Genomic DNA, 13604 nt, shown 5'->3' with positions numbered 1-13604 from the left:
TAAACATTAAAACAAGTTAAAGACTTAATTCTTCCAGGGCATGTTGAGGTTCACAGCCACCTTGAGAGGAAGGGACAAGATGGTACCTGAGGACCCAGTGAGCAGCACAGGGGGAACACAGTGAATCAGGCCTCTCTCGGCCCTGGTGAGGAGTAACAAGTCGTGGATATTGGCGCGGCAGCTCAGCATACTGAACCCGGCATCCCATCAGTCGGTTAAGTTTACCAAGCACCCAGAGAAGGGCAGGCATGGTGCTCGGTGCTTAGCGTGGCAAAGGATATAGAAGACAAGCTTGGTGTTTAAAGCACTGGTCACCAGCGGGGTGACATAGAAAAAAACTCTAAGCTCACTTGGAGGACCATCTTCCAGCCAGCCCACCAGCCAGTGAATCAATCAGGGGTGTCCGAATGACTCATGGAAGGCTGCACCACACAGTGCTGGGCACCCAGCGGGCTGAGCCAGATGCGGAACTGGCCTTGGGCACCCAGTGGGCTGAGCCAGGTGCAGAACTGGCCTTGGGCACCCAGCGGGCTGAGCCAGGTGCGGAACTGGCCTTGCGGGAGCTCATGTCCAGGCAGGTCAAGCCCTACGTGCATCCCGGAACAGGCAGGCTCCCCAGGCCTCCCTCACTCCCTCCCCGGCTTTCTATGGTGGGCCTGCTACAGTGGGAAGGGACTTCATCCAGACCAAGGTGCTGATCTGATTCTCAGATTTCCCCAGCCAGCCTGGGAGCAGGAAAGTGACAGGAGGAAGCTCAGGGGGTAACCCAGCAGGCGTGGGGTGAAAGGTCTGGGACGTGAAGAAGTGGCCAAGAGTCTGGGAAGAGTTCACGTGACACCTGAGGAGTGATGCCAGAGGGGCTCCGGTGGGGCCTTCCCTGATTCACGTCCTTTTAGCCACTGAGCGCACCCCAGCCAGGGCAGACACGTGCTCCCCATCCAGGCTGGCCGTCACCACTCTAATTCATGGCTAATGGCCGTGTTGCTGACCACATCCGGCTGGCAGTGCCCTGTGGATGGACTGATGAAAATCCATCAGTAAAAGCAAACACGGCTTCTCTCTTGGTCAAGAACCCAGAACGACAACCCCATGGCCAACTACAACTTTGCCAGGCATTGAAGGCATAACTTGGTCTGTGCTTACATTTTCTGTGGTCGTCACATCCATCAAGAACATCCCCTCGTTGAGTTCATCTCACCCTGTTGCCCAAGACCCCAAGTCTCCTACTTTATGGCAGGACCCATGTGCCCTGAGGCCGGGTCCTCAGAGTGTCACAGTCTGGCCAATTCCACGCACCTTCCACCAACACGGATCTCCAGGAAGGGGACCAATAAGCTTAAGGACGTTTGCTGGTTTCTCGTGTTATGTGCACAAGAGCACCGAGAGCTCAAGGTTATCCTCCTCATCCTGTATTTCTAGTTCGTTTTTCAACCAAAGCATTAAAGTTTTCCAAACTCAAAAGCAATCTCCGATAAAAGATAACCGGTCTCCTCTGCAGTTTCAAACACCTCTAGTAATTATAAAATCCAGCTACCCAGCTAGGAGTTTCCTTTGAGAAGGTTTACGGCTTCTCTTAAGGAAGGTGCTTTTGATTTATGCTGATCATGTCTGACAGCCAACATTTCTCTTAGTAGTAACCATAAATAAGCAAGACAAGGTCCCCTAACGGTGAGGAGCACGTCTCCACTGCCACCTCCATTGTCAAGGTCACCTAACCTGTGAGCAGCATTTTTTGCATTTTTTGGTGTGGCTGTGGATCTCCACTGCCACATTCATTATGAAGGTCACAGAGGTCCGGTGCTCCTGGCGATCAGGCACCTAGCCTGGTGCTTCGATCCTACACCCTGTCCTCCAACAGCCTAACCTGACAGGAGACGCTCAGAGGATGACGTTTGTAAAAGCAGGCGGCACCCCGCAAGGACAGGTGCTGAGCCTGCTGGCCACTCTCCAGGCAGCCATTTTACAGAGCTCTTTACCCCAGCGCGACAGCCACACCGAAGATGCAAATCTTGGGGAAAAAAGATGCTCAAAGAACAAAAGGGACTGGCAGACGGAAGGCTCTAGATGAGGGTGCGGGAAAGCATTCTAACGGGCAAACACATGTGAGCGCACAGGCTGCGTCACAACGGTGTGGACCCTGAAGAATGAAGTCTGGGTAGATTGTAGCAACAAGGTTTGTCAACCAAGTACTGGGAAGGCCAGCAGATCTTCTTCTCCCTCCGCCCCCCTGCAAACAGTCTGGCTCGGATGAACTTTCTTTCTATTTTTAGTGACTAACATCAATATGTTTTCACGCTCACGGCCCTGAAAAGAGGACACAGCAGCTGTCATGTTATTACTGAGTGGCTTTTCTTTCTGCACTTGTCTCGCACGGGCACCGCTCCCAGGTCCCTGATGAGGCCCAGAGTGCCGAGGGCCTGGGGTGGGGCATCGCCAAAGTGGGTCTGAGCCTGAAGAACACGCCGCCCGGGAAATAAAGATGGCGGACAGCCGTGAGTCCTGGACGTGTTCACAGCACAATACGTTCACACACTGTGGTCTGTGAGGCGGTGGGCAGGTGGGGAGAGCGACACCACAGCATCTAGAACCATGAGGTTGATTTCTTCGATTTGAGGCAGACAGATGCTTTATGATGTGCCTTACGTTTGGGTTGGAACATTCTAGAGCTTGTGCTTGCCTACGTTGGGAGGAGGGAAAAAGCAACCCCCCCGCCCCCCATGGTTGAGAGAAAAAGCTGTTGCCGGAGCAGTTGCAGGACAGAGGAGACCCCACTTGGAGGACTCCCCCCATATTTTAATTCCAAACCTGCTGGTGCCACCAATATTCTGTGGCACAAGGGCTTCTGAGGGCTCCCAGGGAGCCTGGGGTCCCACAGGAGGGCTCAGTACGGCAAAGGACCGGCTAGGAGGGCAGGACCACGCCACTCTCACTTTAACTGAGGCACAGAGTTGCACGCGGGGCTCTTTACGAGGTGGCCTCGTTAAAAGCGCGTTCTTGGGGCGCCTGGGTGGCACAGTCGGTTAAGCGTCCGACTTCAGCCAGGTCACGATCTCGCGGTCCGTGAGTTCGAGCCCCGCGTCGGGCTCTGGGCTGATGGCTCGGAGCCTGGAGCCTGTTTCCGATTCTGTGTCTCCCTCTCTCTCTGCCCCTCCCCCATTCATGCTCTGTCTCTCTCTGTCCCAAAAATAAATAAACGTTGAAAAAAATAAAATTAAAAAAAAATAAAAGCGCGTTCTTACGCTAGAGAACAAGTAGAGGTAACTTCTGTGGAAGCCACTGAAGAGCGGAGCTCGATCACAGAGAATTCTGAAGTAGCTCAAGTCGTCCTCAGTTCCTTCTGCCTGTCTCTCCGGCCCAGTCTCTCCCGGCTGACCTTTCACCTCACCTACCCCATGGCTACGAGGGCCACCCCCTCTGACCTGGGTCCTCTTCTTCTCATCCATCATAACGTCCTGTCACGTGTCACTCCAAACTCCAATTAACAAGTCAGGGGGTTTTACCACCATGTTGTATCCTTTGCACTATTTACTTGCTTTTGATGGGAGATTCCTGGAGATGCAAAGACTTGCTCAGAAAGCATGCATTTGGGGCACCAGGATGCTTGGGTGTGCCGTGCTGGTGCAGTGTGTGTGCGTGTGTGTGTGTGTGTTGTGCAGGTGTACTGTGCGTGTGTTCAGGCCCCATGGTGGCTGTATACACACAACTGTCCAGGAGTGTGTCTGGGGGTGGGGGTGAGGGGGGACAGAGGAAGGACCTCCCCATCACAGGGCCAAGGAGATCAGTGCGGTTCATCCTGCTTCTGGGAGCGGCTGCCAGGGTCTCAGGGCCACCAGCCCCAAGTTTTGGTGTCTGTAGCTGCCAGGCCATGAGGCTGGTGGCTCTGACCTGACCCCTCCGCAAGCCCTGAGCGGCGGCACCGTCGCTCCCAGAGCAGACAAGCCTGGGTCTCGGGGACTCCAGAGGGCCGCGCAAGCAGGTGCCCACGGGCTGGATGCCCCCGGCACGCCAACGTCTGGCAGTGGGTTCCTACAGCGACACCTAACGCGGCCGTGGCCCCGTGGAGGCCTGAGGGCGCAGGCGGTCAGTGGGGGCGGGAGGCAGGAAGGGGAGCCCGGGGTCCTGCCCGCACCTGCCCGGTGCCTACCTGAGTTGGAGCGCTTCTTCGGGGCCTTGAGGCTGCGGCAGCGGCCGCCCACGGAGCTGCTGTTGTCGCTCGTGGAGTCGTGCGCGGAGGATGCGCTGCCGGTGGCCTCGCTGTCGCGCGGCACGCTCTCGTAGCCGCTGCTGCCGCCGCTGTGGTAGAACAGGGCCGTCTTGCCCATGGCGGGCGGCAGCTCGCCGCTCAGCACGCTGCTGTTGTCGCTGCCATGGCCGCTGCTGCAGCGGTGCGGCCGGCGCGGCGGCGTCACCTTGCTGTAGGGCGAGGGCAGCGGGGGCGCGGCCGGCCGCTCGTCGCCCCCCGCGCGCCCGCCCGCGCCGCCCTGCAGCAGCTCGGAGATGCGCCCGTTGACGGCGCGCGGCGGCGGCTTGCCGGCGGGCCCGGCGCCCCGGCTGCGGCTGAGGGACTGCGTGGACCAGGACGTGGGCTTGGCGCTGGCCGCCAGTCCCGGGCTCTGGCCCACCGCCTGCGGCAGGGACTTGGTGGAGAAGCTGAGCGTCTTGGTGGTGGCGGTGGCCAGGCTGCGCGCCTTGGGGCTGGCCAGCAGGAGCTTGCTCACCGCCGAGATCTTGCACGTGCCGGCCTTGGGCGACGCGACGGCGCCGGGGGCGCCGGCTGCGGCGGCGGCGGGCGGCGCGGGGCCCAGGGCGGTGGGCGAGGCCCCGGCGCCCCCGCGGCCCGGGCTCCTCCCCGCGCGGGGCATCGTGCTGTCCTTGCCCGCGTGCGCCCGCCAGCTCCCCGCGCACAGGCTCTCGGCCCTCTCCAGCGACAGGCACTCGTAGTGGCTGACGGTGGCCCTGCCGAGGGAGTTGGTCCTGCTGGCCAGCTGCTCCAGCTTGGCGCTGAACAGCCGGCTGCTGCTGCTGGCCTCCTTGGCCTGGCCGCCGGCCTCATCCGGGAACGGGACCAGGAGGGGCGCCGGGGGGTGCGAGGGGCTGCTGGTGCCGCTGCTGCAGGCGCTGTGCTGGGGGCTGGCCCGGTTCTTCTGGTCCAGGCTGGACTTGCGGACCGGCGGCAGAGGGGGCGTCCCTTTGGGCCTGGCCAGCATACAGTGCTTGGGCGATGCTGCCTTCCTCTCCAGGGCCGCCTTGCAGGGCGACGCACCCTGGGCGCTGCCCAGCCCGTTGGTCTCCGCGGCGCAGTGGTAAAACGGACTGCCCGGCTCCTCCTGCCGGCTGGCCTTCTGGAAAGCCCTGGGAAGGCTGCTGGACTTCAGGCCTCTGTTGGGGTGCACGGGGCTCTGGGCGGCCACACCGGGCAGGGCCATCTCACAGCCATCCGCAACCCTCCTGAGGTTGTCGCTCCCGGGGGAAGCGGACACCTCACCGCTGCTGCTGCTCAGCCTGTCCCCAGGGCTGGCCTTCCTGTCCTGCTCTGCTCTGGCCTCAGGCTTTGCGGGGGGGCCTGTGGCGGCCTCACGCCCGGCCCCTTCTTCACCGGGATAGGCGCTCTCTTTCTTTACCTCCTCTTCCCGTTTTAGCCAAGGGTCCTCAAATCTCATCTCTGTCTTCGCACCGGTTTCCCGGCTGTCCTGGGGCTGGGCTGCTCTGGGCACTGAGCTCACCCCGGGGGCGATGGACGCCTCGGGCCCTTGGACGGGCCGGGGGCTCACGGCAATGCAGGGGTAGACTGTGATGTTGGTCTTCATGGGGATGTACCCTTCGCAGCTGCTCAGGTCTGCTGTGTTGGAGATGGTGACCATGGCCTTGCCCAGCGTGGATATCTTGCAGCCCTGGATGGGGGTCGCCTTGTCGAAAGAGTCCTCCCCCACGTCAGACAGGATGAGCAAACCGTCGGGGCCCGCCTCGGGCTTCTCCCGGCACACCACGGGGCTGCTCTGGATGCCGCCGCCCAGCTCCGAGGCCGGAGGATCGGCCATGGCCTCCCCGTGCCCGAAGCACGTCTGGGCGATGAAACTGTGGCAGGACTGCTCGCCATCGCTGCCGGCGCTCACCTCGCTCAGCCAGGAGCTGATGGAGGAACGTTGGCTCCCGGCCTCACGGGCCTTCTCGTCCAGGGTCAGCTTCGGGAGGGGCAGGAACTGCGTGATGCTGACCTCGGACACGGGGGCCACGCTGGAGTAGCACTCGAGATCCTCACTGATGCTGCCGATGATGCTGACGGGCCGGGAGCCCGAGGCCAGGGCCTGCACGGAGCAGTCGCTGTTGAAGCTGATGATGCTGGTGGGGCGGCCGCCGTCCAGGATGCCGCTGATGGTCAGCTCCTCCACCAGCGTGAACACCAGCTCGTCCTCGCCGTTCAGCTCCAGGGGCTGCTGCACCGTCACCGTCGTGGTGCTCAGGACCTCTTTCTTGGGGTCTGGAGAGGTGGCCCCCTGGTGCTCGTCATCGACCGGGCTTTCGGGGAACCCTTGGCTCCCAGCGGACATGGACTTCTTCAGAACCTGGGGGCTCATTCCAACTGGGGGGGTTCGCACCTCAGGCTGCAGCAGGGACTCGCTGGATACCGTGCAGGCGTCCTTGCTCAAGGGAGGCAGGGGGGCAGGAGAGGGCAGGACACCCTTCTGGGTGTAGACTTTGCACCTCTGGGAGGGAGAGCTGGCCGGCTTGTACTCGGAGGTCTTGGACAGGCTGGCAATGCCCAGCCGCGGGGACCCCATCGGCCTGGGCTTGCCTTCCACGAAGCCACAGGAGTTCAGGCTTTCTCGGCTGCTCTGGAGGCTGGGGCTCTGCGTGAGCTGGGAAGCAGCGTGCTGGCCGCCACCGCTGCCCAGGATGCTCCTGGGCGAGGCAGGGCTGGGGCTGCCGGGCAGAGCTGGGGTGGGGCCGGGCGAGTGATTCCTCTGCATCTTGGAGGCGGGAGGGTCGGTGCCTTCTCTGTCAGTCAGCTGCCCGTCGGACCCGGCCTCTTCCTTCTCAGACTCACAGAGTGGGTTGGCCCCAGCCGCCTGGCTTAACGGAGGACCCTTGCCTGCTTGCTGGGCCCCAAACTGGACCGGCAGCTCTTCGAAAGGAAACTGACTGGGCTCCTCGCTGCCGTCGATACAGTCCAGCCTCTCCTGCAGCTCTGCAAACGTGTTGCACTTCAGACAGTCCCTTTCTGACTTGCCGGCCGCAGCCCCTCCGGCCTCCGGGGGCCGGCCGTCGCCCCGTGCCTTCTGCAGGGCGGGCACGATGGGGACAAAGTCTGGGGGGCCCTCGTTGTCGGTGAGCTCTTTGTCGGAGAGGGCCGTGCCGTTGGGCCCGATGTAGATGACCGTGTCGCAGGACTGCTCGCTGCTCGAGGAGTAGTCGGGGTCGCTGGACAGCGGGGGGATGGGGAAGTCCGGGTCCCCCGCGGCCCTGGCGTGGAAGGGTCTCAGCTGGGTGGGCCTTCGCATCCTGCCTTCCTCGCAGGAGCTCTCCCCACCGGACGAGCTTGACGTGTACTGAGGATGAGAGTGGGGAGGTTAGCGGGGGCGGACCTCCCGGCGAGCCCACAGCGACTCTGAACAGGCCCCCCAGGCCACCCCGGTTCCCCTCCCTGCATCAGGCTGTTCCTCGTGGTGCGTCAGGCCGGCGTGCCCCAGCTTGCCACCACACCGTGGCCTCCAGTGAGAACGGCCCATGTGGCACGCTGGGGAACAGAGCCTGCTCAGGACAGGTGACCAGCCCGGGCCCTGGGTGACCTCCTGAGGGCAGACAGGTCACTACCGTGGCATACCCCAGCCATCTGTGGTACCCTGCGTCACACAGGTTGTAAAGGCCCATTTTTGACCCCCCCTCCCCCACTCCCCGCCATACACAGAAAGACACAAAAAGGGAAAAAGCTTCCGCTTCACCAGCTGGCCTGGTGACCACAGTTGTGATGGCTTTTTGCCCCATTCTGGTCATGCCACCAGGGTCCTGGCTTTGCCTCTGCCCGAGAAAGCAAGGCTGGTAGTTTCTGCCAGGCTCTTTGCATCCACCAGAAACCACTGTATTCACGTGGCAAAGCCCAGGAGCCCATAAATGATTCCTGGAAATGCGGGAGAAGTAGCACCACGTGAGCAAAGCACTAATCCAAAGATGGGCTCAGCCAGTCTCAGGACAGGGTCTCCATCTACGTGGGACCAGGGCAGGGAGGGAGACACGGAGTGTTTCCCCTCCTACCCAGATGCCTGACATGGGCCTAGTGCTCCCGGTTAGGGGTCCAGACTGGATGACCAGCAGCTGGCAGGGCTAGGGGGCGCGGACTTCATCATCCTCCCCACCCCCCCACCTGACCATCGTCAGCATCGCCTGGCCCCCCCACCCCCTCGCTCGGGGATTAGGAATACCGGCTCGGCTCCAGGGTAGGGCTCCCAAAGCATCTACACCCGCTGCACCCCCTGGGAGCTCCCTACCTTCGTCTTCTTCTTCTTCATCCTCAAGACTCTGGAGGCGATCTGGATGGTGGACAGGGTCTCTGCGTAGTTGCCGGCGGCCGCCGAGATGTGCGCGATCATGGTGGTGCGACAGTTCACGTTCCCCAGGGACTCTCGCAGCAGCATGGTGAGTTTGCTCTCTCTGCCAAACAAAGTGAATTAGGGCTGCATTAGTGGGTCATGCTTCACGTTGGCTGTCAGGGTAGGACCGCGGGCCTCCACGTGGCTTTTTTGTTGTGGGCAGCAGGGTTTTCTTCCCCCCATTTTTTAAAAAAAGGGCGTACTAATTAACATCATTTTCTAGCACACGGCTGTTTGTAGCGGGCAGCCGAGCAAGGGCTTCTAACCCCAAGGATGGAATCCATGTGACACACCTCCCTTGGCACTCGTGTCCCGCTCCTGGGTAAGCCCGTGCGTCTGTGTGCGCCCACCGGGCGCTGTGCACGACGGGACCTGGGGATAGGAACTGGAGGAAGGGAGAAGACGGCTCTGTGACTGATTCGGCAGGCCGCGTGCACACATAGCCCTTCTTTTCAAGTGTCTGTGCGCGAGGGGTCCCTGCAAGGCAAAGTGGTTTGCCAGCCACGAACCTGCGTGTTAGATCCGTGTGTCTGCAACGTACCCAGTTTGTTTGCGAGAGTGGCAAGCACTTTATCACCATCTGTCTCTTCCTGTCGTGCCTGCACGTGGCGGCAATGCAGGAGAAGGTGTCTGTGTTCCCGATTACGAGTGGAGAAACAGAGACACGGGCCCGAGCACTCAATCCGTCGGCCACAGAACGCAGACCTTTCTAGAAAGGCCTCCTCTGGGGACTCCGCAGGTGCCGTGTGGGGCCAGGGCCCTGAGTGGTGATAATGAGGCTCGGGACTTTACAGATGGTGGTTGCAGGCTCTTCCAAAACTGACCTGGAGCGATGGTGCATGTGTTTCCATTCCTGCACGTGTCCCAACAGTCTCCCTGCCTCGCTCTTAAAAGGCTTCTGCTTACGTCATCATCAGCCCTCTCCTCTCAACTGCTGCCAGATGTCATTTCACCTCTGGAAGCTTCCCTGATCCCAAAGGCGGAGGCAGCCTCTGCGTCTCCCATGCCCTGTGTGCATAGCTGTGTGTTGTGTTCAGAATGCCAGGTTCCGGGGGCTCGTCCTCACGTCCGTGTCCCCACCAGGCTGTCAGCCGGCCACCCCCGCAGAGCTCCCTGGAGAGGGACCGTCCAGCTCGGCAGACCCAGTGTGAGAGGCAGGCTGCCGTCTGCAGAGATCAGGCCTTGGAAACGGGGAAACCCTTTCACACGTGACCTGCATGGGGCCTTCGGGGAGGAAGACTGCGGGGTGAAAGCCAGAGTTTGCCTTTTCCATCTGGAACCAATTAAGGTGTCAGTTCGGGACGCCGGGCTCACTCTGGCTTAGTTCCAGGGCAATTAAAAAAAACGCATCAGGGTTTTCCTTCAGCCGAAATCATCAGTGATGAAAGTCGTGGAAGGAGAGTGTTGCGGACCGAATGCAAGCAAGCTAACCCCCAAAGTGATGCCATCAGGAGCGGGGGGGGGGGCCTTCGGGAGGTGACCGGTCACAAGGGCAGTGCTGTCATCAACGAGAACAGCGCTCTTATAAGGGGGACTTCCCGGGGAGTTCGCTCGCTCCTTCCGCCATCGGAGGCTGTCACCAGAAGGCAGCCGTCTATGAACCAGGAAGCTGCCTCACCGAACACCAGACCTGCTAACACCTTGTTGAACCTCCAGCCTTCACAGCTCTGAGACATACATGTCTGCTGTTTGAGGCCCTCCGTCTGTGGTATTTTGTCAGAGCGGCCTCAACGGACTGAGACAGGGAAGGGGGTGTGCAGAAGGATCGAGGCCTCGCTGCAAACACTCATCTGCCTTCAAAATGTGTCCAGCAGGCAGGTCACGGATGCCACCAGAGCTGACAGCCAGACGGGCGGTCAGGTCCCACCCCCGGCACACACTCTTCGCGGAGACCCTGCACCTGCCTGAGTCTAGGGTTTTGTCTTCACTGTGTGTTCGAGTGGAAGACAGATCCCATCAGGGGGAAGTCGTGACCGCTGCAGTCAATTCTTACTGTCCGAGGTGGTTGTGGTCTATTAAGTCTCTGTGAACCCTGAAGCAGTGAGTCCAGATGGGAACGGTTCCTCGGGGCCACTGGTCAGTTTCCCGTCAATGAATCGATCGATACATAACCTTGTTTCACGTGTTTCTGTTTAGAACACCTGATTTAAGGGGCGCCTGGGTGGCATAGTCGGTTAGGCGTCCGACTTCAGCCAGGTCACGATCTCGCGGTCCGTGAGTTCGAGCCCCGCGTCAGGCTCTGGGCTGATGGCTCAGAGCCTGGAGTCTGTTTCCGATTCTGTGTCTCCCTCTCTCTCTGCCCCTCCCCCATTCATGCTCTGTCTCTCTCTGTCCCAAAAAATAAATAAACGTTGAAAAAAAAATTTTTAGAACACCTGATTTAATACACATTCCTTACAAATGATGAACTACGCGCACTATTTCTTTAGAACAAAACACTAGCTGAGGAGGGTTTATTTTTCTGACCCTAGGTAATAAGAACATAAATTTCTTTGGCTTTTTCAGCCTCACAATATTGTCCACTATGCTTTTTTATTTTTTTTTTGAAATTTTTAAATTATTTATTTATTTTTCATGTTTTTATTTTTGAGGGAGAGAGAGAGAGGCAGAGACAGAGCATGAGCAGGGGAGGGGCAGAGAGAGAGGGAGACACAGACTCTGAAGCAGGCTCCAGGCTCTGAGCTGTCAGCACAGAGCCCGACACGGGGCTCAAACCCACTAGCGGTGAGATCATGACCTGAGCCGAAGTCGGACGCTCAACCAAGGGAGTCACCCAGGCGCCCTGATGTTTTTTTGTTTTTGTTTTTAATTTGACCATTCATCTTATGATTCCATAAAGAGAGCCTTTTATCTGTAGTTTCATCATGCATTTTAGATGTTACCTTACTCTTTCTGAAGCAGCCTGACGCACAGGTCAGTGAATTCCCTCTTCCTCTTTCTGGATGTACCATATTGTTGACTCGTTAACACTGAATTCATGCCAAATGGCACTACAACTCATGCCTGAACGAGGCTTCTCGAAGATACATATTTTCTCCGTAAGGCACGTCACTGCCTTCTCGCACCAACGAACGCCGGGCCACCCCCACAGCACTGTGCTTGGGGGCCTTTTCGGCAGTGAAACCACCAACAAAAAGCACACAGATACAAACAACATGGCACCAAACAGGACTCTGAAGAGGAGCCTTGTTTACAAGAAGAGAGGCGAGCCGAGGAGGCAGAGGGCTGGCTTGTCCCATCTCAGCTGGGGACGGCACATCAAGCCACCCCACGTTTGGGCCGCTGTGCACGTCCGCAAACGACAGCAAAGGCGCCACTTGAGCTGAGTTTGAACGTGATTCATAAACACGGAACCTGCAGCTGATGAGGATCACGTGTCCCACGAAGTCCCCTGGTGTGAATGCCTGCTAACCGTCGCGCTCTGCTGAGGGCACGCTCCCTCCTGCGTGTGACCGCGTGTCCGTCCTCAGGAAGAGGGGCCAGGAGGAGCAGGCAGAACACGGTTACATCGCACTGTCTGCCCTGTGCATTTCCACCCGGCTCCCCCTTCACCAGTCAATTGTAGGATGGTTTTTTTTTCCCCAAGTCCACACTGTCGGAAGAAGCCGGGGCACGTTGCTTGGCAACCGGCGTTTTAGCTCTCCTCGAGGAAAGCCAGTAAAACTGCAAGACTCTTTCACACCGGCCTCTCTAGACTCTAAAACATATCCTTATGGGAATGAAAAATGGTGGCTATAAAGCTTGGGTTCTCTTCTGCCTCGTGATGATCTTTTAACTTGGAACAAAGACAGTTAAGTTGGGGAGGGAAGGTGAAAGAAGGGGCAGGGTACTAAAGGCTGAAAACTGCGGATTTAACTTGGTGGCTGGGGTAGGAAAATTAAAAGCTTCAAAAGAGTTTCCAGGGCAAGAGTCAGCACGGACTCAGTCTGCGTCTCTGTGTTATGGCTGAGGCAGGAGGAAGGGAAACACACAGGTGCAGGGCCAGTGGCCCCCAAGCCCCAGCTCCAGGCTGGATGGGGGACTTAGGGGCCATGTGGGAGGGGTCCTTGCTGCACAGGATGGCGTGGGTGGAGGGCAGGAACCGACTGCGGTCTTGGGAAGGCCTGGGCCAGTCTTCCAAGCCCCCATGTGCCCAGCACACATATTCACCTCCTTCCTGCCCCACCCTGCATACATCTTTTATTTTATTTTCTATTTCTTTTCAATGGTTATTTATTTTTGAGAGAGAGGCAGAGACAGAGCATGAGCAGGGGAGGGGCAGAGAGAGAGGGAGACACAGACTCTGAAGCAGGCTCCAGGCTCTGAGCTGTCAGCACAGAGCCCGATATGGGGCCCAATCCCATGCACTGTGAGATCATGAAGTCGGAGGCTTAACTGACTGAACCACCCAGGCGTCCCTGCACACACCTTTTAAAATGGGTTTTGGGGCGCCTGGGTGGCGCAGCCAGTTAAGCGTCCGACTTCAGCCAGGTCACGATCTCGCAGTCCGTGAGTTCAAGCCCCGTGTCGGGCTCTGGGCTGATGGCTCAGAGCCTGGAGCCTGTTTCCGATTCTGTGTCTCCCTCTCTCTCTGCCCCTCCCCCGTTCATGCTCTGTCTCTCTCTGTCCCAAAAATAAATAAATGTTGAAAAATAAAATAAAATAAAATAAAATAAAATAAAATAGGTTTTGCGGGGCGCCTGGGTGGCTCAGTCTGTTAAGTGTCGGACTTCGGCTCAGGTCATGATCTCGCGGTCCGTGAGTTTGAGCCCTGCGTCGGGCTCTGTGCTGATGGCTCAGAGCCTGGAGCCTGTTTCGGATTCTGTGTCTCCCTCTCTCTGACCCTCCCCCGTTCATGCTCTGTCTCTCTCTGTCTCAAAAATAAATAAACGTTAAAAAAAAATTAAAAACAAAAATAAAATGGGTTTTGGAACAATGCCTTCCTTTAAAAAATAAACCAACCTTTTATTAGACAAAAGAATGGGAGAGTGAACAAATGGTAATGGTAATGATCCAAAAAGAGCACGATGAGCAGGTGGT

At 58.5% G+C, this 13604-nt stretch overlaps 1 protein-coding gene across 4 annotated transcripts in view; it reads right to left on the bottom strand.

Annotated features, from left to right (window-relative positions):
• Positions 1 to 13604, bottom strand: part of KIF26B (kinesin family member 26B) — a 478254-nt gene that overhangs the window by 19731 nt on the left and 444919 nt on the right. For all 4 annotated transcript variants that reach the window (XM_045453192.1, XM_045453195.1, XM_045453194.1 and 1 more), the window contains 2 exons: positions 8484 to 8646; positions 4145 to 7547 (listed from right to left, as the gene is read on the bottom strand). In XM_045453192.1, the coding sequence (XP_045309148.1) occupies positions 4145 to 7547; positions 8484 to 8646 (3566 nt within the window). The remainder of the gene's footprint in view (positions 1 to 4144; positions 7548 to 8483; positions 8647 to 13604) is intronic.

The sequence above is a fragment of the Leopardus geoffroyi genome, chromosome C3, assembly GCF_018350155.1.
Source record: "Leopardus geoffroyi isolate Oge1 chromosome C3, O.geoffroyi_Oge1_pat1.0, whole genome shotgun sequence".
NCBI lineage: Eukaryota > Metazoa > Chordata > Mammalia > Carnivora > Felidae > Leopardus > Leopardus geoffroyi.
The sequence above is the reverse complement of the archived record's forward strand: the minus strand, read 5'-3'. Positions and strand labels throughout refer to the sequence as shown.